This window comes from Tympanuchus pallidicinctus, unplaced genomic scaffold (genome assembly GCF_026119805.1).
Source record: "Tympanuchus pallidicinctus isolate F22 unplaced genomic scaffold, pur_lepc_1.0 scaffold3, whole genome shotgun sequence".
In the NCBI taxonomy this organism is placed as follows: domain Eukaryota; kingdom Metazoa; phylum Chordata; class Aves; order Galliformes; family Phasianidae; genus Tympanuchus; species Tympanuchus pallidicinctus.
The window spans coordinates 4,216,327-4,244,226 of record NW_026294747.1 but is presented as its reverse complement, the minus strand read 5'-3'; the positions used below and the strand labels follow the sequence as shown (position 1 = coordinate 4,244,226).

The 27,900-nt window shown below is 36.1% G+C and overlaps 1 protein-coding gene across 6 annotated transcripts in view; it reads right to left on the bottom strand.

Annotated features, from left to right (window-relative positions):
• The window catches only part of GAS2 (growth arrest specific 2), a 98,643-nt gene that overhangs the window by 15,655 nt on the left and 55,088 nt on the right, over positions 1 to 27,900 (bottom strand). For all 6 annotated transcript variants that reach the window (XM_052694379.1, XM_052694382.1, XM_052694381.1 and 3 more), the window contains 3 exons: positions 24,780 to 24,843; positions 19,867 to 20,011; positions 15,946 to 16,053 (listed from right to left, as the gene is read on the bottom strand). In XM_052694379.1, the coding sequence (XP_052550339.1) occupies positions 15,946 to 16,053; positions 19,867 to 20,011; positions 24,780 to 24,843 (317 nt within the window). The remainder of the gene's footprint in view (positions 1 to 15,945; positions 16,054 to 19,866; positions 20,012 to 24,779; positions 24,844 to 27,900) is intronic.

Sequence of the window (27,900 nt, the reverse complement as noted above, 5' to 3'; positions counted from 1 at the left end):
TACGCATGCAACAATTGTCCTTGAAAAAAGCATCACTTGTAATTTTTCCACACTTTCTCCTCAACAAAGAAACACTAATCTATAATTTTCATTCACACTTCATTCTAATATCAATTCATGAAAGCTGACCCTTACCTCTTTTAGTATCTCATAAAATTCCAGCTCAGTTTCTTTCCAGCTCACAATAGGCCTTAACTTACATGGCAGTCTAAATGCAAACGCTTTCTAGCTTTATATAAGTCGGAATTAAAAAACAGAAAATAATGACATCTAGAGGAGAGACAGCTGAGATCCCAAGCACACCACGAACTCTGTTCCACAATACAGCTGCTTACCCTGTCCTACCACTGGAAGAGTCACAACTATAGATTTTATGGGCAAATTGTCACAGGAAAAAAAAAAGAATCTTTCAATTATTAGCATTTATAACTGAAACAGAGGGCTTATGATAATATCATCTGTGAGCTGATGATATTGAGATAACATTCCTGCAGTCACCACTGACTGATTTTATTGGGATGAGTTGCCAGGATTGTCTGAGACTCTTCAGAAAACAAAGGTACTGGTAGTTCAATCTCCTGGTTGGCTACCTACAGAGTACCTCGCATTCCTTCTGCTTTATGATTTTTAATTATGCTGGAAATTCCAGTCTATATGTTTTCAGATAAGATCCAACAGACAAAAAAACACAGACGTCTAAAGATTTATTTTCCTATTTTATATATGAAGAGTTGAGGGCAAAATAAAATTAGGAAACTAATCACAGATGCCAAATCACAATGCAGATACGTGGAAAGTGCTTCCTACCTCCATTCTCTGTTTTTTAAATCAATGGAGCTGCATGAACAACCAAGAGAATTACATTTGGAAATATCTAGAGGCAGATTATTTTATCAGATCTTGTTTGAATTTAAAGTGGAGATTATATTTTTTTTAATGAACTGTCCTGAAATAGGCTTGTTTATCTTCATGAGCTTAATTAAAACACTTTCTAATTTACACTGCAGTAAACTAGGGGAGAACTAGGGTAGCGTAATTTTGAAAATGTTTATATTTAGGATTAATTTCCTTCAAGTAGTACAAAGCATCCTTTCAAAGTTTTCCAAGTGATGTCATTGTGAGTCTTTGGGGTATGATGTTACAATGTTGGAATGAAATTGCGTCTGTTCAAGTCTATGAAATCAACATTGTAAGCAGTGGTCCAAAGCTATACTAATGTGTAAAAAAAAAAAAAAAGTAAATGTGAACACAGTCTTAATGGAATAAACAGCTTTGAATAAAGTTCAGATATTACAGACCAGAAATGACTTATCTGAAATTGCAATCACTATTCTTGACTATAGACGCCAAGCCAAATTCAATCAAGTGCAACATCTAAATTCAAAACCACCTTAGTTCAAGTGCTTATGGCTTGCATGGAAGTCTTTGGTAAAAGATGATTTATTTGCACTGATGAGGGTAGCATGAGCACAAGTTAATGTATGGCAACATGGCTCAATGATCTTTTGTTGTGGTCAGCTTTTCTTTCTAGAACAATCTCATTTCTTTTTAGGATCAGATTAGCACTCACAGTAACGTTGATTCCAAATTCCAAAGCATTTGAATTGAAAATGGGTTTACAGTGCTGTACAAAAATGAAGGATCTGTGTTTCAGCTCACAAAAGGTATTGATTTTAAATACTGAAGTTGAGTATTTCATTTCACATGCAACTACTTTGTCAATTATTACATCCACCTTTGGACCTGCTTATACCAGCACTCCATCTGTAACCTCACACTATCGCTCCAGCAATACTGAACCTAACTGCACACACAGAGTACAATGATTTCAGTTCACAGGGACCTTAATAAAGCTTTCTAATATTCCATTCCATACAAATTTTAACCAGATTGTCTCTCTTAGTTAGGCATTCTCATTAAAAGCACAAACTTAAATGAAGCTGAAATCAGTCTCATCTAGTTTGATACATAACATTTCTTCAAATGGTTTTGACACGAGACAATACAGTTTACATGGATATGAAATGGGCAAGGGTTGGTAAATCTGGGTGGTAAAAGAGAAAATCTTGTTGTTCGTCTCCTCTTCTTGCCCGCTTTGACAGCACGTCTGAAATTAACTTTGTAACCAACCCTCACTTTTCCATGGGAAGAAGCCAGGAAAAACCATGGTAATACTATCACTTTTGTTCTGCAGAATTCCAAGTTTATCTTTGGAATGCATGCTAGAACGGTTTATGTACTGTATTTTTTGTTGTGCTCGTGAGCGACTGACGAGGTGCCAAGCCCTGACATCCATTTAAGTGCTGATGACGCTACAAAAAAAATAACAGAAAACAAACAACAGTACTTCCCTGGTGCAGAAGATAAAGAAAATGAGGGGGACAAGGGAAGAAGTATTCAGATTAACAGCACACATTTTTCATGCAATGCATTATTCTTTGGAATATTTAAGTTCAGTGCTCCGATAACTGTCTTGCCACATGAGTGAATTATCCAAATTTAGTTTTAATAATCTAGCCTAGGTTTGATAGATGCCAGCTGTAACCTGATGGGACTGAGATTTAGACCCACAGAAATCCCCTGTTGTATATTTTCTAGCATGTTGGATCTCTTCGCACTCATCAGTTTTATATCTTTCTGCAAATACCAGAAGAAGGATCTTTTTAGGTTCTGGCAAACCTCTTGGAATAGAAAAATGTCCTAGTTGCCAAAAAGGTACTGATTACTGTAACAGAGTAGCCTGGAGTTTCTAACCTTTTTCTTTTAATATATAAACTTGATTCTGATTTAGAATCAGCTCTCCTGACAGAGGTATTTTCCTCTGCTCTAATTTGCTTCTAGCTAGACTGTATTTAACTCCATCATCTTACCATACACAGTTTCAGTTACTCAGGAGCACAAATATTTTTTTAATATCATTTACTCCTGCTTTACTGCAGGAGAAAGAATGATCAAGCATAGAGGAAAAGAAACAGCTCTTCTCTTGCATTTTTTTTGAACCATGATTTCCATATTAGAAACACTTCTTCCTATCAAATAAAACAACTACCTTTAGACAGCACTAGTATGCCACTTATTCCTCACATCTTAACATTTCACTTCCTTTGGATAAGTGTTTTTGCTTACTGTCAGCATAATAAATTACATATATTTCTACGATTGCATGTGGACTATTTATTTACTTTGGGTGCTCAGGCGATGCTCCAGTGAAGCCCTAAAAGCCACAGAAACATTCTTTGCTGAAGTGCTTTCTCAAAGAGTCTCTCTCACTCATTGCTGCTACATTTGAGCTGTGGGATGAAAGAGCACTGCTTATATACCAGGTTTATGTTCACTACTCCACTCACAGAACAAACCAGTACAGAAAGATGCAGAATGAAGGCACCAACCGTAACAGTTCTTGACTTTTGAAAACATACTGAAATTCTACAAATGCAACTTGTTAATACTGAAAGTAAATTAGTGCTTTCAAATGTGTTAGTAAAAGCCAAAGTCTTTATGCCCAGATTCTTGAAATAAATACATTGCAAATGTTATATTCAAGTTATATTCAATTACCAAGACAACAAACACTGTGGAACCTGGTGTAGGCATGTAACAGTAAATTTACTTTGTTCACAGCAGCACCTTATGAAAGGTCCTGCATCAAGACTGCTCTTTTTAAGAAGTCATTTTGCAAATTGGCAACGGGCTGATTGATTTCTGCTGAATTCTTGTGTACTGATCTTTCTCTTCATAATGTGTCTCCCCACATACTATTTTAATGTGCTTTGTCGTTTTCAAACCCCCCCCCCCCCCACTATAGCATGTATGTTCTACAGAACAGTTTAACTAGATTTGAAAGCAATATATAACACAGTAAGTACTTCCAGTTTGGTGCCAAAAGTCAGAATTCATCAAATTCCCTTCTTACAGTTACAATATTTGAAGAACACATCCTCCCTTTTAATTCTCCCATGTCTAACAGCTACCCAGATAATATGTATATCCTAAAATGGCAAGACAAGCCATTAGGCTAGCAGTGTTAATACCAAGAACCAGCTCTCACAATTTCTTCCCACTTAATTTTCAGCTTGAAATATCTCCTAAGGAGGAGCTGTGAATTTTTAGCAGAAGAGAAACATGAATGAAATTCTCTCGTGAAAATGACAGCTTTTATTGCTTCACACCAACGTGATTTGTCATCATCAGTATCATCTTATTTTACGTAAGCCATTTTGACAATAATACCTCCTATTTATTTCCATGGAAACTACAACAGGTATAAAGAGCACAACAATGCTATTTAATAGAGCACATTCTCAGCTACAAAACACAGTTTTTCAACATAATCACTAGCATTAGCTATGTATTTCTGCCAGTGATAAACAAGAGCCCACATGCCATGCTTGGAAACATTAAGCAAGCGTCAATGAATGTCAATGGGTGCCATTTCTTCTACACGAAGGAATTCAATTGCTTCATACGTATTTCTATTTCAGACACCATTTTGTCAGACCGCCCCTTTGCTGCCATCTGTCTCGTGGCAATAAAATGTCACAGAACAGCAGAATAAATGGCAGGACTGTATTGTCATTGCCATAACACCAACATCTATCTCTGATGGTGGCCATCACAATAAACTAGGAGGCATTACTTTCGGAGCAGCCTTTGCATACTGGATTTCTTACTTTATTATTAGCAAAATGGGATATTATGTAGCAATTCCTGAAGTATTAAACATCAACATATTAATATGCACTATAATCTGCAAAACATTACTTGATGGCCTGAGGCCAAACAAAGCCAGACTCTTGGCTTCACACAAGAATGCATTGACCAATATCTTATACAGATATATATACACATTGCCAGAGCTGGATCAAGTACTTGATCTCCACATTTCCTAAAGCAAAGATTTCATACTTCTGACACCCCTGTATGGAATGGAAAGCTTTGAGCTTGAAGGTAACTCATCTGGCTTAGCCCTCAGGCCACACTAGAGAAAAGACAGAGTTGGAGAAGCAATATTGAAACCTAGTCAGCATATTAAAGACCTTTTGCAGTGCTTTTCACTAGCTGAAAGGAGGCAACTGGATGCTTAGGCACAATTAAGTGAAGTTCTTTCTCGTACTGTTCTACACAGTCAGCTGCTCTCAGCCTCCTGGCAGTTAACTTACTTAATAGCTTTCCAGTATTTAGGAGGTTTCCTGAAGCCCTGAAATCCAACTTCATTCCATGGAGAGATTTTTTTCCTGCCACTTCTTACTTAAATTACAATGTCTGATCAAGAACAAACCAAAACCAACTGAACACCAAAGCACACTTCTCTATTACTTTCCTTCACTGTAAAGCACGTTCTGGAGTTAGGCCAGTGAGACCGCATCTCTAAGCATGGCAGCAATACTATATCTGAATCTTTAATAGAATAACATGCAAATATCAATACATGCACACCAAGTGCTCACTGACTTCTTCAGAATTAAGTCTTACTCTCAGGCTGGTCTTATGAAGGACTTTAAAGGATATCTTGCAAATACTATAGTTGACTTAAAGAAAAAAAAAAAACTTACTAAAACAGAGAAAAAGGAGAGAAACTTGAGAACAGTGTACACTTTCAATACAAAAAATGCCATTATATCATTCTTTGGCTTACTTATTTACCTATCTTGAGAGGTGGGGGGCAGGGAAGGGGAGAAAGAAAGAAACAAGGTTCTTTGTACCCTCACGAAAAGACAAATGACACTTTCTCCCTCTTGCCCTTCAGTAAATCACAGGGAACGAGTTAAGTCACATGAAGCAAGATATTAGTGCAGTGTAGCCATTTCTGAAAAGCTGGCTTCACTAAAACACCAGCCCACCATTTCACTTGAATTTTGTGACTTTGGTTAGAAGAATTCTGAATGCTGCTGTAGTTTTAGATGTTACACACACCAGAACATTGATAATTAAAATAAATACTTTTTTGCAAAGAGAGCTTCACATGCCAGCCAGGGTGCTCCTTATGCTCTTTTAATAGACCTTTTACACACATACAAGAAATCATAACAGTAGCTTGATGCTATAGAGGTGGAGGAGGATAGTTGGTGTGGAGTTTATTTTCAGGTTTTGATTTAAATTTCCATGTGCTGTTCTTATCTCCCTTCACTACAGTTTTTGCACATTTGAACAGGGAAGAAACCAGAAAAGCCTTTGATAGAACAGAGAAAAGTCAACAAGATTGTAAACAGGATGAAAGAGAAATATCTGTCAAATAGACCTCAATTGTCTTCAACTGAAAGCAACGCATTATTTTTAAGTGGCCTATTAGCATACTACATGTAAAATAACATCACTGGAAGGGCGGCTTCCAGGCCTCAATGCTATGCCATAGCCACATGCACAGTGCCTCAAAACATGGCTGCTCTAGTGGAAATTTTCAGGGATAAGGGCCAGATGTCAGGGATAAGGGCCAGACGTGTAGGGATCAAGGATTTGGCTTGGCATGATCTGATACCCCCATCTTTCAAAAAGTAAAAAAAAAAAAAAAAAAAAAAAGCATTAAAAAACAAAACAAGACAGGAAAGGGAAGTTTCAGGTAAGGTTTACTTGATAGGGTAGAACAAAGATGAAGTAGAAGATAGCTTCATTAGAATAGGCAGAAGTAGTTGAATGTTTGAGACTGAGGCACAATTATTTCCTCTGTATTTACTAAAGTTAAACTTGCCTAAACGAGACATGAATTTGCAATGACTATGCATGTGACAAAGTTATAATCAAGTAATCAAATTTTTGTATCAGTAGTTACTCTCAGCTTCATGTGAATGTTGTTACACTGAAGGCGATCATACATTTAAGAGGCTATGAAAGAAGTCAGACTGCCAATGGCATTGTGTGGTAAAAACAACAGAAAAAGCAGCTCTTTTCCTGCCCCCTTCCCCATACTGTAAAGTGACATAATTTAAAAAATCTGAATGCCAATTGACAAATTGAAATATCCCTTCAGCGTTGCTTTTAATACCAACCAACCTAATAGCTGAGTGGCTTGTTTAGAACAATGATTCTGGCACTCAGCTTTCCAAGAAGTGCAAATAACTTTGCATCTAGATGTGAGGATAAGCCTGTTTTTGACAGCAAAAGGAATTTAGCTTGGAACACTGGGAAATCTACGGCTAGAAGTTTTCAAGGTAAGTGCCTGGTGCTGCACCTACGATGGAGGATTGCACAGGCACAGAGACAAACTGGGTAGAGGGTAATCCTGCAGAAGTGGGTCTGAGAGTGTTGTTCAACAGCAGGCTCAGCATGACCCAACAGCATGCACTGGCAGCCAAGAGGGCAAACTGCATTTTGGAATGTATTAAACATTGCCAGTCAAAAGAAGTGATGCTCCCATTATATTTGGCATTGGCGTGGCCTCACTTTAAATATTGCGTTAAATCGGGGAATCAAGAGAAGTCCTTCAAGTTGGACCAGATGAGCCTTAAAAACTACCTTCCAACTTAAACGATTCTGTGATTCTGTTTCTAAATCCTTTCCTGGCTGATTGAAAACAAGGCATGATGGTGCACCTCAAAGCAGCCTGAATCAAGTATTACTGATATGCTGATACAGCTTGAAGAACAGCCAGTATCTGGTCTTCAGTTTTAATACGTTGTTTTTGTTAGGGATTTCTTGTTTTCCATTTTTTGTTCGAATACCATTCAGATAAAGAGTTGAGTAAGAATCCTCCAGTGTTTATTACTCTTTGCCAAAGAAAACAAAGGTTTGTTGCATTTACTATTTCCTTATTGCACCAGATTCTTTGTCGTTTGCTCTTAATTTCAATTAAGGCAAAAAATAAAAGAGCAGAAGAGTTGCTCCCAAATTTCCACTGAAGCATGCACAGCATTAAAAAAACACATTGTTAGTTACTGAGGCTTGTGCAGTTGCCTTTTTCAATCAAAACACAGGGCAAAACTTATTCTCGCATAAATATATGACTCAGTAAAGTGCACAATTACTACAAGAAAACAATGAGAAAACACTGCTGGACCTATGTAACAAACAGATTTGAAAAGGAGAAATGTATGTATGTATTTGTATATGACTCCGTAACCTATTTTAACTCAAAATTCTACTTTTGAAGAAGTGAGACATTTTAGAAGCTTTATTTAGAAGCTTTATCCCCTGGCTTGTGTAGACTGCAGTGTTTGTCTACCAACATATGTCTATCTTCTTAAAGTAGTCATTTACTCTGTAACATCCATTATAAATTAACAAACTTTTCATAACACTGAAAGGGCAATTATTAACAATGAAACATTAAAAAGACTATAAAGGATTAAGACTAATAAAGAATAACTTCTATGAAAATTCATTAACTGATGTAAAAAACAAAAGTGGATTTGGACTCAGAAATGCTATTTCTATGACAAGAAATAAAACCAAACCACAGAACAACTCACGCTCAAATGTTGGGAACGGTCGAGCATTTGCAGTTTCAACTGATTTCAACAGGAACCATGCAAGTATGATTTTGATCCCATGCTAGCCATTGGTGCAAATACTTCCATTTATGGCATAAAAAGAGGTGAGATGTTCAAAATGCAGAGACAGTAACAGTCTAGTGAAGAACTAAGACTATGTTTTAATATATTCCTGTGTGTTGCCAAAATATATAATCATGTTTGTGTGCACATAATCTCAAAGTTTCTTTCCATATGTTTCCTCCATTGTAAGCAATTTTCCAACCACTTTTGTTTAACTTGAACTTAACAAATAGTTTGAAAATTCTAAAATTATTCATACTGCACTAAATGAGCAGCAAACTACATTTCAAATCCAAGTATGTCCATAGCAAATTCTAAATCCATTATTTATAAATTATAAATCCAAATCTAAAAATCCCTTAATGACGCACTGCTTTTAGTGTAACCTAACAACACTTCCACAAAATTGTATTTCTACACAATTCTACAGAAATAACAGACACGCTAAATTTATCTTGACTATTTCATAGTCACAGAATCACAGAATTGTAGGAGTTGGAAGGGACCTCCAGAGATCATTGAGTCCAACCTCCCTGCCAAAGCAGGTTCCCTACACCAATAATAATAATAATTCAAAAATTCAATAACAAAAATAATTCAAGAACATGCTGATCATGGATAAATATCATTCTTTTATCTACTCTGCACTAGAAAACATTTTTGACTTATTTGAAACCATGATGTATCAAGTATATTTTTTAGCATTTGAACGTAGCATCTGAAAGTGTAATCTTTGGAAACAGCATCAACTTAAAGAAATGAACAATCACCTCCAATAAAATTAAAGTAAAAAATTCCCACAAAATTAAAGTAGTTGAAATGGAAAATTCATTTTTCAAACATTTGATAATGTAAAATGCCACAATTCTCCAAGTTGATTCGCAATTCATTTAATCAATAAGAGGTGTTTTACGTTCCTCATTTTTTAAAATCCCTGAAAGTATCAAACTTAGATTTGTGAATCCATCAGATTCTAAAAACAACATTCATTTTTGAAGAGAGAGAACAAAAGCAAACAAAACTATGCTTTCTCATAGTCTCTCTAGAGGGCATCTCAACTGGGAAGGGAATAAAATGAAAGACATCCTCATGGAATACACTGGTTGACAAATTCATTGGATATTCTAATTAAAATGCAGTGTTTCGTATCACACTGTAGTGGAGAATGGTTTGGAAATACAGCATTTACTGCTTTTCTACTGGTCAGAATTGGAATCAGCACAGACAATTTTACTAAGCACATGTGATAAGATTTTGTCATTACTATTTATGGCAAAATCTATTTTAGAATATCTTGCATTTTACCACAGAGCCATGGCAGATTTTATTTTGAAGTTCTATTTTGCAAGGATTGACATTTACAAAATTAATACAAATAGTTAATTATTAAAAATTAATTAAAATTAAAATATTTAAAATTAAAATTATTATTTAATTTAAATTATTTTTTTAAATAAAATTAATTAAAATAATTAATTAATACAGTTAATACAAATAGTTTCTATAAGAAAGACTTGAAGAAAGACATCTGCAGTGCAAAATTAGTACTCTTTTTTTTCTGCAACATAATTATTAACATTTATATTTCATATACCTGAAAACTTCTCTTAAGAAGCTGGCACAGCTCTCGTCCCACTAGAAAACATACACAGACTAATTCAGGGTGAACAGGATGTGCAATCCCCTTAAAGCAGCATCATCTATAACGCCCAATCTGGTTGCTCAGGGATTGAATTAACTGACTCTTAGAAACCTCAATGGATGGTGACTACAAAACCTCTTTGGTCAACTTTTTTCCTGGCTTGTCTCTCCTCATAGGAGAAAAGTTGCCACTTAAACAGCGTTGATTCCACTGCAGTGAGCTTTTGAAATCAACAGGATTTTCTGTGCAAGTTAAACCTTGCCATTAGTGGAATATTTTAAGCAAACAACACAAATGTAGATCAAATGTAAGCTGGATGCAATAAGAGGAGAAGTCAGTAAGTTTACATTGGTAAGAGAATGACAAAGTAAGAGAAATAAGACACTTTTTAAAGATATGACTTAACTTTCTTTTTAGCTTAAAACATTTAAAACACCATTTTTGTTATTTTGAGTCCACATCGATTCTATTTAGAACCACCATTCTCTAGGCATAAATCCTTACTGAAAATTCCCATGTAAGCTACAAATTCCTTAAGAACTTTACCTAAAGCTAAAGAATACCACAAGAGATAATGAATGCACTTTTACACCCAAATACTAAAAGTTCAATGACAATTTCTAATGAACAATAGAGAAACTTCAATTTACTGACGCAACTTAAGCCTCATTTATTTTCATTTCTCTAAATGGTAGCATGAGTTATGTTTACAGTGTAAAAATATGCTATATGCAATAGATACTTTAAAGATTATTTTTTGTTTTGTTTTGTTTTTTACTTTTAATTAGCATATTAGTTGCCTGAAGCTGCAGTAGCTACGGGGCTATATTATTTAACTCAGCCCATAAATCACTGTTGAATATTTCCATGCAAGACAGATGTGCTTGCTTTGACTATGTTCACATTACAGTCATACAAAATCCTTTCACCTCACCAAAGAAAGGCAGGAAGATTAAGGGAAGGAAAAAAAAAAAAAAAGAGAAGAAAGCAGAAAGATTGGTTCTAACAACCTTAAAAAGTGACAGTATGAATAACTGCATCCTAGTGATCAGCGGTGTCCCACAGGGGTTTGTCTTGGGAGCAACACTCTTCAACATATTTATCAGCAACATCTACAGTGGGATCAAGTGCATCGTTAGTAAGTTTGCCAACGTCACCAAACTGAGTGGTGCAGTTGACACAATAGAAGGGAGAGATGCCGTCCACAGAGACATGGACAGGCTTGAAAAGTGAGCCCACAAGAAACTAATGAGGTTCACTAGGCCGAGTACAAGGCGCTGCCCTTGGATTAGGGCAAACTCAGATACGGGTACAGATTGGAAGAAAAACTCCTTGGGAGCAGCCCTGCAGAGAAGAACACGGGGGTCCTGAAGGACAAATAGCTGGACGTGACCCAACAGTGTGTTCTTGCAGCCTGAAATGTCAGCAGTATTCTGGGCTGCATCAACAGAGGGGAGGCAGCACGGAGAGGGAGGTGATTGTCCCTCTCCACTCTGAACTTGTGAGGACCCATCTGGAATGCTGCATCCCAGCCTGAGGCCCCCAGTAAAGGAAGGATGTGGAGCTATGGGAGAAGGACCAGAGAAGGGCCACAAAATGGTTGAAAGGTTAGTGCAACTCTATTATGAAGAAAGGCTGGGGGAGCTGGAACTGTTCAGTCTAGAGAAGAGAGAACTCCGAGGAAACCTAGTTGCAGCCTTCCAGTACTTCAAAGGAGCTTAAAAATCAGGAGGAAGATCAACATTTTACATCATCTGATAGTGACAGAACAAGGAGGAATTGTTTTAAGCTAAGAGAGGGAGAATTAAATTGGATATTAATTGGAATTTTTTCACTCAGAGGGTGATGAGGCACTGGCAGAGTGCCCAGAGAAGCTGTGGATGCCCAATCCCTGAAGGCATTCAAGAACAGGTTGAATGGGGTCCTAGCCCCCTAGCTCCCTGGTGGGGAGCAACTGTCTCACAGCACTGGGTTGGAACGGGCCTTTCCAACTCAAGCTATTCTACGATTCCATGATCTCCAGTCAGTCCAGTTACTAGTTTTGAACTGTGAACATTAACTGTTGCCTCAACGTCCTTAAAAATGTATTAACATCTCTTAAATTTAAAATGGACTCTTACAAAAAGATTGACTTGTGAAGCAGAAGCACAACAAGAAATAACCGACTAAAAAGGAAATACTTTCCCCTAGTAACGCTTTCAATATAAACTTATGGGTCCCAATCTATAATTCTTAACAATAAATTGCAGAATGGAAAAGCATTAATAAAGTAATTTTTTGTCTGAACTCATGGTAGAGGCAGTCAGCCTATGCTCTCAGATATGCAGATGGTGATCCAGTACATTTTATAAAAAAAAGTGAGTTTAGTCAGCTGAACAAAACATCTTCACAAGAAGGGAAGAAAAATAGAACAAATTACATAAATTCTCTTATTTCTGTATTCTCAGCATTCTAAAGAAGAAAAAAAACACTGAAACAATGAGTTCTAAAATTTCCTCTATCATGTCTTACATAATTAGCTTGGTAATTAATTTTTATTTTACATGACATTTTCTTAGTTATTTTAAAAATATTGGTATTATTGGTATCTAGTCATTAATTACTATTACTAAAAAATGAAAGGAGAATAAAGCAAAAAAATCATCATTTAGAATTCATTATGCAATTCATTAGGATGACTAAGGAAGTAAGGATGAACTGTGCCAAACAGTACGAGGGTAAAGCATTTGGATAGGAACTGGCCCACAGGTTAAAACAAAAGAAAACAAACTAAAGAATGAAAATGTGTCCACCCATCCACTGCTACAACTGAGGATCAGTTGTAGAACAGACCAAAAATCATCACTGGCCTTCAAGTTCAATAGTCCTGATGAAATCATGATTTGTCACTGGTTTTGGCATTTCAGACATCAGTGAAGGTTATTTGGTATGGATAACACTCTAGAGAAGGAACGGCCTTAGAGAAGCAGGAAAATTTCATCCCTGAAACAAGGAGGATAGTGAAGTTCAGGTAAACAGTGATGAAAAAAACCCCAAAACCCTGAGAAGTTCACCAAGCAAAAACAGTCAATACAAATTAGACATTTGGATTGAAAAAGCACAACAAGATGGAATTTTGAGATACATATGATCAATCTGCTCTCTTTTTTTCTGTATTTCCTGTACTTAGCTGCTACATTGTCCCTACCTGGATGGTTTAGAGTGAAGTGTGCTCATATATTTATAAATGAGTACATTCTTCTCATCAGATATGGAAAACAGAGGGGCAGAACTCTGCCAGACTGTTTGTAGCAAAGATGATACACATGTTGATAGTGAATTCCAAAGGAAAGCTTCTCCACAGGTGCTACAGCAGGCAAATAATGGATTTACGGGGGATTTAGAGGGAGCTATTATCAAACATTTTCTCATTATTACAAAAAAAGTAACAGTAATTGAATTTAATGATTAAAAGAACAAGGTCAAAAAGTTTAAGAGCAATCAGAGGTCAGGAAAAATGACAAACTTTCCTGTCAGGACTCATTATGTCATTTGATCTTAATCCAGCTGCACAAAAAATAAAATCTTTTCAATTAACAGAACTCATTGATTTGACTTTTATTATGGGTGTGAATCTGTCGGGTATATTTTCCATGAGAGTGACATAGTTGTTTGTGGAAAGTATACCTCCTTATGCTTATATCATGTATTAAACACAAGATAGTTTGAAATAAAAATATCAGCCACTAAAATTTATTGTTTGTAAAGCTATCTTTTTCTAAGGTTGGATTCACATACCTTACCGTAAAATTTATATAAATGCCTCTTTTGCTGCATTCAAAATTTAACTCTGTGTGTCCCCTTTCCAAGATACATCGCACAAGAGTTGGTTATATAAGATTTCATACCTCATTTTTGAAGAGCAGTTCAGCTTGAAGTTGACTATAATATTGCAAGTGATCACATTCATCAGTGGGACTGATCTACAGAATTTAGGAAGAACTTTTTTCCCCTATAATGGGTACTGCCATGCTCTACATGGAACGTATAACACAGGAGGAACTGTCTCAGCAGCACCAGAATAGGGCGCCAAATATCAAGAAAATCAGCATTCAGCTATGCATCTCTAACATATTTTCTCATAAGGAAATGTCTAAAGGATTCCAAAGAAATGCTAATAAATCTATTCATGTATGCAATAAAAATATATAGAGAATAAAAACTTACTGTGATCGAGTATTCCAAAGCGAGATTCAAGCTAACAAAAACCAAAGACAAATGACTTCTAAAACCTACAAAAATAAACTTGCTCCCACTGAAGTTCCTGTCAAGTTTCCATTGATATCAATGCTGTGGGAATGATCTCTAATACTTTAGATGCGTGTCTAATCTATATTGTTATTTTCTGGCACAATCCTACTTGGAATGGAGGAGAGTGATATGAAAAGGGTGTTTTGTTTGCAAACTTGGAAAGAAATCCGAGTTGGATTAGATTGCACAATAAAGAAGCCAGTGAAAGGGAATTTGACACTCACCATTTTGGCAGAACAGTTTAGTTTATCAAAACTAAAAGATATTTTAAATTAAAATTGAAAGGAAGAAAACTGAAGTGTTAAATTTCTCCCAGTGTACTGGGAAGTTTGGTTAATGAAATTACCTTATTTCAAGTCATTTAAAACTAGTACCCTAAAATATTGCAGAATTAAAAAGAAGTACTGCTGGCTATGAAACAGAAAAGCTATTAATCCTTTATCCTAGCATGCTACATCTCAAACTCTCTCTCACAAATCCTGTATTTCTTACTCATTCCCAATTATTATTGAATTAAATGGGATTTTTCAGTTCCTACTCAGCATACTATTTAAACATGTTCTCAACTTCATACACATGGGGCAACCTAAATCCTTATCTAAATTTGACTTCAGTGTAAATTAAGTGCAAGATTATGACAGAGTAACCACTCTCGTGTTTGAACTGGGAACAGATGGGAAGGAGTCCTTCCAACTTCTTTTGTTCTCACAGGTGCTAAATCCTCACTTTGAGGTCACTTTCACACCTTTTGCAAAATAGGGTTAACAGTTCTTGATAGTAAGATGTATCATTTTATCAAGTTGTTATACAACACAGCACATGTGGGCAGAGAAATGGAAAATGGGAAGAAACATAATATGAATCACGTTCTTTCCACAATATCAGAAAATCAGAGGACTGGAATATTTTCATATTGTTGGCATAAATATACATATAGAATACACAAACAGGATCCAAATTAAGTTTATAAACTTTTTTTTTTTTTTTTTTTTTTGCTAAATCCAGCTAGACAGTGCTAGGAAATATTTACATTAAAGATTACCTATGTGATACAGGAGTTAATATAATTCATATCAAGTATGAAATACAACACTAAGTTTAGAAATACGTGTTAATCAATTAAGCAATATGACATTAATGTTTTGCTCCCCCTACTTAACCACATCTTAGTCACAACTTGACAGTGCAATGAGCACTGTGCCTTTGATCTCTTTCCTGACCCATCAAATAGTATCAGTCAATGCAAAATGGGAAAAAGGCTGATGCAGCTGATGTTCTTTCAAACAAAGCTAGAAGTCAGTCTCCATTTGTGGCCATTTGCTCCTCAGTTGCCACTGAGCAAAGACAGAACAAATTTCATGACCTAGAATTAGAAGGATCTACCAGATGCTAATAAATCCATGAGTCAGTTAACCTAACAGAGTTTCTTTATTCTTTGACAGTATCAGACAAATGAGTTAGTGCTGGTTAAAAAGAAAAATAATTCCAAGGAGGGAGTTAGCAGATAAAAAAAAATAAAACCTTTACCCTAATAAAGAGAATCTTCTCTCCAACTCTGTACCTTCCTTGTGAAAGGCGCTCCACACAGAATTTATTAGGGCATTTACAAGGTGGATCTTCAGAAATGTGTTTAACCTGGAGGAGAAAGCAAAGTTGGCAAAGCTAAGTAAAATATTGTAGAAAAACATTCAAGAGCACGTTTATCATAACACAATAGCATTAATTTAAGTCTTCAATGCTGTTGTTTTTTTTTTAATTACCTTTTCAATCTCAACATTTTTAATAGTTCAACAGTTTTAACGGTTGTGATTATTTAATAGCTTTAATTATTTTTGATAACTATTATTTTGCATATCATCTCTATAAAAGGAAAATAGCAAACTCTTCACTAGAGCCAAAATTCTATTGAACTTCTAGAGAATTCTGTGAGAGTTATGAATGAAAAAAAACAACTGAGTGAGAACTGAGGATTTGGCCCTTCTTGCATAGGTAACAGCATTGTAATAGCATTATAATGGGAATTGGAAGATGAAAAGGCATTCAGAAACTAAAAAGGGTTGCTTACACTTGCCTTAGGATCACTGTAGGAAGCATACTAAACTAACAGGCACATAAGATTGCCCAGGCACACTGCTCAGGAGCTGCACCAAATTTAACCTGATTCAAGAATCAGCCATACATTTGACTTGAAATATAAACCATGTGAAATCAACTAAAAAAAAAAAAAAGTTGTTACATACACACAAACGTTCAATTCCTTAAAAACTAGATATATTAAATACAATAAGAATTAGTGTTTTAAACTCTTTCCTGTAATCCCAGACCGTGGTTCTTCCAATGACAAAAAAGGATTTTACAGCTGCAAAGAGGTAGAAATAGAGACAAGTATCACAGTTAAACTTTTTTATATAGAATTTGCTATGTTTAACTGAAATCTACAAAACATTTTGAATATCATAGAATCACAAGGTTGGAAAGGACCTACAAGATCATCCAGCCCAAGCGTCCTCCCACCACCATTGCTACCACAAGCTACTAACCCACATCTCGTAGCTCTTCATCCACACAATATGAGTTCAGCAAACTTCTGTAGATACATGCTCAGTATTTCACAGTAAATCAGTTGACTTGTGAAGGTACTAGTACAGCTAACATGAAAAATGAAGCATGTGATCTTGGCTTACTGATGAAAGGCCCTACCCAATACTTTCACGTGGCACTTGCAGGTAGTGCACTTGCACCTTAGAAAAGATGGACATGGGAAATTATGATGTAGTCACAGATCTGCACCAAGCTGCACCAGTATTGCTAACTACCCTTCAATAATCCCCACCATAGAGCATTAATGCAATCAAGAATAATTAAAGCAGCCCCAAGAGTGCTATGTTTTATCTGTGCCAGATGTGACTCCATACTTTTCTATTTGTTGTCAGCTGCACTAACTTGACTTCAATCTCTCATGAAAACATAGCCTTGCAAGTTATCAAAGTCATTAATTCTTAGTAAAATTTTGATACTTTAATTATCTGAAAGTAGCATAGCCATCAATGCCAAAATAGATCTAGGTGGAAAACTCTCATTTGATGTTCAAATTGCGTGCAAGAACAGCAATGACAAGTGCACTGCAGTTTTCTTTGATGGAATCTGACTTAGTGCATCAGTGTCAAACTATGCAAAATGCTGGAGGAACATACTAGAGATTTTATCCATCTCAAACAGTATTACAAAGACCTTTTGAAATCTAGTTTGTAAATCAAGGCCCTGTAAAAGTGATCCGAGGACTATGAAATGTTTTATATTAGCTAAAAAATGCACCATTTAAAATTGTTGTAGGAAAACTAACAAAATGGTAAAGATACAACACTCTGAGATAAGGTGATTAACCTGAATAAATAAATTAAAAAAGACTTCTGAAATAAAAAATTTAGAAGGTTATAATATGCTAAACAAACTAGAAAGACATTAAGAGTTAATCAAAACACTTCTTTCTGTACTAGAATGGGGAAAAAAAAAACACTCTTTTGACACTAGTTCTGGTAACACAATTTGAAGGCTGATTATGCCTGAAGTTGTTCAATTTGTTATCTGAATAACATAATTACTTGGAAACCTTGTTAAGGTTAGAACTGTTAACTCTTTGGTTGTGAGGGGCATTAGGGGGCGCTATATTTTTTGTGAAAAATACTTCATTTTCAAATTACATTAGCAACTGGACTCTACATGTATTTGACATACAGTAAGTGTTTAAGTGAGTTGTCTTCAAATTGAAGAACAATTATTCAATTGTTTCTAATGAAGAAATGGGAATTGTTATTGAACTATTTGGATGGTCAGCTACAAAAGGTATCACATCGGTGAAGCCAATGGTCGATGACTTAAATCCAGTGTAAATTGCTGAGGATGAAATAGTACATTCCTGCACTTCTTGCAATGTGGAAGCAAGTCCCCTAAACACAAGCCTAGTCCATTTCACAGTAGCTTTCTGAATGCTGACTGATGATCAAGGATTTCTGATGTAATAACCTACAGCAGTTATCACCTCTGGAGGCACAATGGATAATTCAAAACTAAAAATGGATAGTGTGAAATATGCCTTTGTAACTACATCTAAACAAGTAAAAAGACAAAAGTAGACAAAGAGAGGTTCAAGGTTGTTTTGAACTGCGTAAGCAAAAGCCAAAAAGCTATATTAGACATTGGGAATGAAAGCTAACAGATTTATGTTGGTGTAAAGCAGAGGATAATGAGACCTTCACTGCTGATCCTGCTATTAAGGCTCCCATTACCTTACTATCCCAAGGGACACAGAAGTATTATTGACTGGAATTTGGAAATCAAATAAGGAAGCAGAGTGAAGAATTATATCCTATTTTACTTTGTGTCTGGACTATATGAGCACTGCTACTATTTTATGGTGTGAGTGTCTGGGGCAGCGAGGGTCAGGAATCTAACTGGAGGAATTTCATTAGGTTTCTATCCCTACTGCTTTCTAAATTAAAGGAGGTGGTTGGAGACAACCTTCATACTTTTCCTGTTACTCCAAGATACAGTCACCACTATCCTTCTGCACATAATTGTTGTTTCTCAATTCTGTTGAAACACAAGCAAGTGCTTTTGAAAAGCTGAGGAAGAAATACAAAATGCAAAACCAATCTAAATGTAATTATTTGCATGAAATAGTATGAAGTAATAAAATGAACGAACATTATATCCCATCTGCTTTTTCTAGCAAAAAAAAAAAAAAAAGAAAGAAAAAAAAAAAGCGGCACATGGATTTTTCAAGAAGTGCTTTGTAACTCCCAGGTGGCACATCTATCTTGTAATATAGCAGTTGCTATAGTAACTGCTTCTTTTTATAGAATATATTTGTACAATTCAGATTTAACCTTTTCATGGTCTCAGAATGTGTTCTTTTCATGCGATTCCAGTAGTTTCAAATAAACCTCTCTGAAGCTTGCAACAGAGATATGAACACTACTGCATAATGCATTGAGTTTGGTGAAATTCATAGCAAGATTCTTCCTGACAATGAGGAAAAAACCCTCTTTTATTTTTTACTATCTGAGGAACATGCAGAAGAGCAGTATAGAAGTTATCTCAGCCTAGTTTTTAAGTGTTAGCCATCTGTACAAGGCTGTAGGGGCCAAATCTCATAGTCCTGACTCAGTCCTTTCTCAGACAAAACACCAAGTGGGAGTCGATGAATAAGTAGTCAACAGAAAAAGACAACACAGTAATAAGAAGGGAACTTGGCCTTTAACACCAAGCTAGGCTAAACTACAGATCTCCTACACAGTGCTACATTTTTTCCAAGCCTCAGGCATAAGTAACTGTGGTTAAAAGCAAATTAGTGCTATCAGTCTGCAGATCTGTAAAATACAGTGAGATCTGAAGCCGCTGTACATTTTGCAATTGCCTAGAATAGATCAGCTAGGAAGCTTTCCTTACAGCATCATCCAACAGCTTCCCTGTGCTCTTTTTCCCAGGAGACTTTGTTGGTGATGGTGAGGGAGATGGAAGGGGGGCTGAAAGCGTTTCCTCTTGTTCGATCTCTTTTTCCAGCTTTATTAATCCAGGAGGCTCCACCCCAAACCTTTTGGAAACATGCAAACAAATGAAGAGTCCTTTTAAAGTATTCAGTATCTTAAAACAAAATGAGGCAGAGAATTTCAATTGTTTATATCATACAACTGTGCAATAATATATTGCTATGTGCATTAGTAAATGAGTACCAAATATATCACCCTTTGAAGCTATAATTACAAATTAATGCAATTACATGAAATGGTAGCTGTTACTTAAATTTACAGTAAATATTGTTTGTCTGATAATATATGTCTGTAAATTACTAACTTATGAAGTACACTAGGCCTGAAAGTGCTGTAATCTAAAAGACTTAAAGTTCTGCATAATAGCATTTTACATTTTACATTGTTATTCTTCTATAGGTGTGGGTTTTTTTTTTTCTTTTTTTTCCCCTTTTTGTGTATGTGTTTTTACACAGCTCTGACTGAAAAGGGATTAAAAATGGTCCAGGACACAAGTATTGCACCAGATTTACAGACCAATATATTGACACAGAGCCAGTATTTTTCACAAGTGACTGGAGCTTTTTTTAACCTATTTTTCACGGCCAATCTTCAGACCTTTGCTTACAGTGGCAAAAATACTTGCAGCTCCAACAAAAACAAACACATGCAACTTTGGCATGGAGAACCTCAAGCACAGCTCTTGGAGACTAAGGTTCTTTAAAACAATATCTGCTTTCGAAAGCTTTATGGCAAACGATTAATTCAACATCTCAGAGCAAGCAGCAGAGCTCAAACAGACGTCTGGAGTCCAAAAGCCCATCATTTTCCTAAATACTGATAATTCCCCTCTGCTTTGCTTTTCTTTGCCAGCATTGAACCCAAAACCAGAATAACTGAAAGATTGCTTTTTTCAGAGAAGGGCTTTGTCTTGGAGAAGCCATAATGCCATTTGGACTTCTCATAACAAACTGTATAAATGAAACCACATTTTCTTTCATAGTAGGCCAGATGCAGAAGTATGCTGACTTACCTAGGTAAAGATCTGGACACTAAAATACTGAGCAATAACAAGTTCATCATTGAAAATTAATCCAAATACCACAGTAACATCAAAGCATGGAAGGAAAAGGTATAAATGCACAGCCCTTTATTTTTATGATAAGTTTTAATTTAGTCACACCACTGCCTAGTAAATTAATATAAAAAAAAATTAAGAACCAAATCTGTGCTTATATTGGCCTGTAACTAGTGCAGTCTGCCTAACGAAAAGTCAGCCAGCACTGAAGCAAGTACTTACATGCAATTCATTTACTTCCTGTCTGTCTGCAGATGCCGACAGGCTGTAAATCATTAAATTCCCACTGGGCTCCAGGCCTACACCTGCATGCAGCCTTACTCATCAAATAAAACTCCTCCACTCTCCCAAGCAATATTGCTTCATTACTTCTGCTGCTTTTCATAATCTCCAATTTTCATCATTGTGACAGGATTTTAAATTTCCCTGTGCTTACAGTGCTCCAGATTTCTCCGATGACAACTTGAAAGACAAATAAACAGTTCCTCCCCCCCCACATGCAACCAAACTAGGTGAATATTGAACGGATCAATCTGCTAGGCAGCCAGAATTGCAAAAACATCTTTTCTGAGAGGAGACCGTCATGCAGTAGAGGTGCAAATTCTGTTCTGGAAGGCATGCTGAGAATTTCCTTTTCTACTTGTTTCTAGCCTGCTTTCTCATAACTACAAGTGAAGCAGCATCAGGCTGTAATGTGATCTCCAACTGACTTAGAGCACCACTTCCCCTCTCTTATTTTACCAAGGAAAAATTGAATACAATACCAGAAACCTTGAAATGGCTCAATAGTAATTTCAAGAGACCTGTGGTAGTTGTTTAGCTCCCTGAAGTGCTACATAACTTCATTCTTTCTGTTGCATTTATGGTCAGAGTTTCTCTTGCTGCAGTTTTTGAATGCTGTCTTTGTCCAATCTCTGGTGGATCCCCAGGCCCAACTGCAGTGCTGCTGCTCAGACAGACTGTCCCTAACCAGTACAGGCGTTCTACCTCAGGTACACCTTTTTTGATTATTTTAGATTCATTAAGGTTTTTTGTCAGCCTGTTTTGTAGTTGTTTTTTTTTTCTCCACTTGTCAAGATACCTCTGGGCAACTTTACCAGAGACTTGTTCCCCAGTGCTGTCCACCTATGAATATGCTGAGGCTGTCTTCTGTCATATTGTCTAGACCATTAATGAAAAAACTAAGTGATATTAAGTGATATAAATCCCTGATAAATGCCACTGTAAACCAGCAGGGCTTTGCAGTGCCACTCTTTGAACTAAGCTGATAGCGCAGATTCCCACTGACAACCTAGTGATCCAGATCATCTCTGTAATTTGTCTCACGGGACACAAACAAAGGGTGATGCTAAAAGTGTTACTAACACATAGGTAAATTAGCACCTGGTGTCTCTTATCCACAAAGCACCTGTTGAATGAGTTCATGTTGAGCAGAGCTAAATTCCATCTCTGTCTCACAATGACCCCCCCCCCCGTTTCTTTCACTGCTTTCAATAAGATCAGCAAACTACATTGGTTTATGGGAACTATAGACTTTGAAGAAAAAGAGTAATCATGCCAGCAAAGCGTGCTAAGAACTGGCTCCTAATGAGGTACATATCTTTCCACTTCCTGAAGAGAAAAAGAAGAGAAAAATCAAAAGTTACTCATTCTTTTAGTCTTCTAATCTTTCAGAAATATATTCAGGCGCTTTTTCAAAGACCTCAGTGGCAACTCTCCAGTTGGATGGGACCCTAGGCAGCCTGGTATAGTACCAGCTCTGGAGGTTGGTGGCCCTGCCTGTGGCAGGGGGTTGGAACTTGATGATCCTTGGGGTCCCTTCCAACCTAAGCCATTCTATGATCACACTCTATCAAATCTTACAAAAAGCAGATCTCAGCAGGCTGTTAACCAACAATTTGCTTTATAAAGCAAGCACAAAAGGACCTCTCCCCTATTTAAAGCAGCACAACAGCAGCGTCAGTTTAACATGTCCTTTCGTGCACTTTGAGGAAGAAACTCTTTTCCTTTCCCACAATAGTTACAGTTCACCACAGCTCAAGCAAAACTGACATCAAATATTTACTTTTCTGTTATACTAACCTGGTATTTCCCTCCAGCAGTTCTTGTGTGCAGGAGAAACTTAAGAGATTATAAATATGTTTTGTTTGTTTTCAAAGAAGAGATATTAGAAGAGGAACAAGTATATGGACATATGTTATTTGACCTCAAGCTATCAATAAGTGAATACACTACAAAAATATATCATTCATATTTATATTATATACATACAAAATATATAAAGACTTTGGAATAGATATGCTTAATAAATAAAAACATTATATGGTTCAGGATTTATTTTCACACCTGAAGAAGGTAGTATGTGAGAAATGGAAGCTTGAGACAACAGATAAATCTGAAGGGAAATGCTGAATCTTAATTCCTTTGTACATCTGTTCTGAATTCAGTTCCCATTTCAGAATGAGATTAACCTAACTCAACCAAGTTCAACAGAATCCAGCATGACATAAAAATTGACATTAATTCCCTGAGGACTTAAGCTAGATAATATCAAATAAACAGTCGAGGGCAGGCATTTCTGATTTACACCATTGGAATAGCATCGTTCAGAGCTGAACAGTCTATCTCCAAGCTGGGGATCTTGGGAGACCAATGTTTGATCAAGTAAAGTTGAATTTGTCAAAATTAACTTTCATCAAGCACAAAGAGAACAGTAGGCCCTTGTTCATGTCAAGTTAAGTTTTTAAAAATTATCTGTAGTTTTCAACATGTTGGAGTTCACCTTTTTTGAAAGAATAGAAAACCCCTGCGAACTGGAAATTTGTTCTTATTCTTATCAACACTATTGATGTGCAGATTTCCAGTGACAAGACATTTTCTTGCAGATAAATTTAGCTGAGTAGCTTCCCAAGTGAACATTCATAAAACATAAATACATACATGAAAAGACTAGTCCATATAGAAGGAAGCGGCGCCTACCCTCACACTGATTGTACACACAAGGAATTTTACAGAAACTAACAAATACTAGAAAAACATGACAATTCACTTTAATGGGCACAGTTTCACATAAGCTCAATGTACATTTAAAAGTGAGCAGCAGGACAACTGGTCAGATATTTTGTAGCAAGTCTTAGGCACAGCACCAGCATATCAGCAAAAACAACAACAAAATCACATTCTCATTCCCATCACTTTGATAGTTTATCAAAAGCCAGAGGCGTTTTGACAGCAAAAGTTAGTTCTAGAACATAACAAGGGTCCTGCCTGGCGAGGGACATCTGACAGAGATGGAACACAGACTGTTTTTCAATTCTTGTCTTGATTCTGTTGGTGAGAGTCAGAGCTATGTTTATCGAAATAAATGAGATAAGAGTGAGTGTTGCTTAGGTCAGATTTAGGACAGCTGAAGACTGATGTTATCAGCAAAGCTAATTAAATCACAGTTGTTTATAGAGAACGTGGCCATTAAAAGGACAAACAGATCAAAGCTTTATTTGGAAAATAATTTTCAACTCCTTCCTCTCCTAGCATAAGGACAAACAATAAATACCCTCACTAAGGTGAAGATAGAGATATTTCATTATCTTCGTTACCAACTGCCCAAAAGATATTCTTGAGTGATATCAAGACAAGCATTCTTCTTGAATCTAATGAGCACAAAAGCTAGACATGTGCTGATTTGGGTAGTCTCTCAATAAGCAGAGCTGTCAAGAATGCAAATATTTCTTCATTCTTTAAATATTTCCACCTACCTTGCTGCAATCCGTCCAAGTTCCAGTAAACAAAGGCACACTTCTCTTGGCTGCTTGTGAAGAACTGGAAAAGCAAAATGAAGATGGAAAACACTTATAAATGAAAGCTATTTTAAAGACATTTATAATGAACACAACTGAATCATCAACATCTATAACACTTGATGCACATAAAAGTTGCTTTTCTTGGGCTAGCACTGGAATTTGACTGAAATAAAAAATATAGGATCAAGGAATGAGATCAAGTGATGATCTAGGATGTTCCTATTTAATGATGCTTCATTTTGAAAAATATCACTGAAAAATTATTTGGTACCCTGCAATCAGTTTAACAATATATAACAAGTAATCAAAAATAAAGTAATAATTAGATGGTGCCCCCATCCCCACCTTTTACAAACTAAGAGAATTTATGTCCTTTAAATCACTGTTTTTGTTAGCCTACTTATATCAGAAGTATTATCTCCTATTATAGCAAATATGAAATGAGGGTACTTAAGGAATTCAGCTCATCATAAGGAAACCCAATCACACAAAAAACTTTCTGACACACACATGCAAGTTTTTAAGCCTGGATTTTTCACGTCATCTGCAGTTTCAAAGCTGCTGATGCAGCTGTAACTCAGCATAAACTTCATACTCTGAAATATCACCATAGTCCAGTAAAATTCTATTTATCTATCGTGTATTTAAAATTCAGATAGTTAGTGCTTTGCAGAAAAGTCTACTAAAATATTTAATCAAAAAACCAGATCAGCATATGAAGAATGGCCTCTGACTGTATATAATCAGCTTCTCCAAATCCCAAAAAGAGAGACAAATTAAGGAATAAAAAAAATAATATAAAATAATAAAATAAAAAATAGGAGTATATTATCATCATACCTTTGGAAATACCTATTGCAGAATAACCCTCATGTTTTGAATAAAGTTCAGGTTGTAGAAATTTCTGTAATAACTCAAAGACTTATACATTACACAGATCATGAAAACAAAAATCTAGCAACAAAATTGGTTTTCTTTCATTGAGTAGAGGTTAAAGCATCTACTGTGTAAACATTTTGGTTTTCTAACAACTCACTTAACTGAAATGAAGAAAAAAATGAAAAAGGTAGTCCCATGTCTAATTAAAACTCTGGAAGTCACTGTTTTGTCCTATACTGTATGTATGAAACTCAAATGATATCTGAAGTTAAGTACCTCTAAATAACCGATGCCTACACATGCAGACTTTTGCAACTTTAATTTCTCACTCCACTGACTTGAATAAATCTTTGTTAAGTTGGGTGAACTGGATACTCACCCTTAAGGCTTTCACTAGTGTAGCAATTCAAGATGTAGGCTTTCTTCCCCTCTAATTTCACTTAAATATATTCCCTGAAGTAAAACTACAGAGTATGAAAACTAGAATGGCAGTACACTAGGAAAACTATTTTGCATCCTTCAGCCATCTGTAATGAAGAATATAAAAGATGCAGACTTGGACGTTCAGCTATTCTCGATATTTTCCCTTGCCACGGTTCAGTAATTTTATCAAATATTTAATCTTCCCTAACAGTCAGTATTTTTTGAAGTGCTATATTCATGACTCTAGAAACATATACTTTCATTCTAAAAAAAAGTGCCAAAACAGTTAGGATCACCCTGAAATAAAGCCTGATTTGAAGAAGCAAGACGTCCCTGAAACTGCCAGTGGAATAAACCACTTCTGGAACAGCCAAGGGGAGTTCAACAGTTCTGAACTGCAGTTCACATGTGTACACAGCTGAATAACTTTTGGAGGGAGGAAGAAAAGAGAGCCTTGAGTGATACTACTTCCAAAAGGATTCACAGACTGAAATGGAGGAAGGTTTGAAAAAGAAAGGTAACATTTTATGTTGATGCTTAAAACTCTTGTACCCAATCAAAATCCCAAGTTCCTAAGCAAATCAATTTAGTCTAGACACAGTTCATGCATTTCACACTGAAGAAAAAAAAAAAAAAAAAAAAGGAAACAGTGAAATCATTGTTTGAGGATGGAAATCTGTGCAGGCAATAATCAAGCATAAAAACAAACATCTGACCATGTAGTAAGAACAGAGTGACAGCACTTCTAACAAGGAAAAACGTTAGCATTCTTGAGGACTATAGCAGCATACGTAGTTGGGTACTTGAGAGAAAAACAAATATTACTTTGTATATTGCAACACCCACTGGAAATAATTTGGATTCCCCAAATGAAGTTTCTGCTATTTTCCAAAAACCCAGCCGTATGACAGGCTACCATCATACCATTGTATTCTGGAGAATAGAGCACAAGTCACAGGGACACAATGCTGCATTTCTAAACCTATCTGGGTTCCAACATCTGTGGTAACTCTGAGCAAACAATTAGAACAAGACGAACTTCTAAGTGTTTTGATTTCCAAGTACTCATCTTGAGTATACATACTTTGTGTCTACAGCCATTTTTATTTCACATACTGTGGAATAAGATCTGTAGAGTCCTCATAACTTACATCTCAAGTCTTAAACAAATTGTACTGCTGTTCACTGGTAACCATACACATACACAGTTCTATTAACACGTAATGGCACACATACAAAATAACTAGCAGCCTTTGAGGCCAACAGTCAATTCATTCTGAAGTGATTGGTGACAAGGTCAGGCTGAAGCAACACCTTTGACTGTGAGATTCCGTTCTATCCTATGGTAGATGCAGCTCCCATTCTCTTAATGCTTCCATCTGCATTTGTACTATCTCAACTTTTTAACAACACCAGTTATTCCGTTCCAAATATACCACATGGCAAACATCCCTTTGTGAAGCAACACTTTTTTTTTTTTTTTGAGATTGTAGCAATCCATGGGCAGTTAGACACGGTAAGTGCTGAAAGCCAAAAATGGTTTTTAGAAATCGTCTTCATCTGTGTATAACCATATAAACAAACCACTGCACATCAGTTTAAGTTTATAGCATGTTCATTTCCGTGATAGTGCTCATGTATGCTGTATTTAAGAAAAAGGAAGATCTCTCTAACACTCCTATGAGCTAAGTATTATTATTTCCATAGAATTAAAGTATAGGCTTTAGATACAAAAATTAGCACAGGTGCTACTTAAAGATACACACTGCCTGAT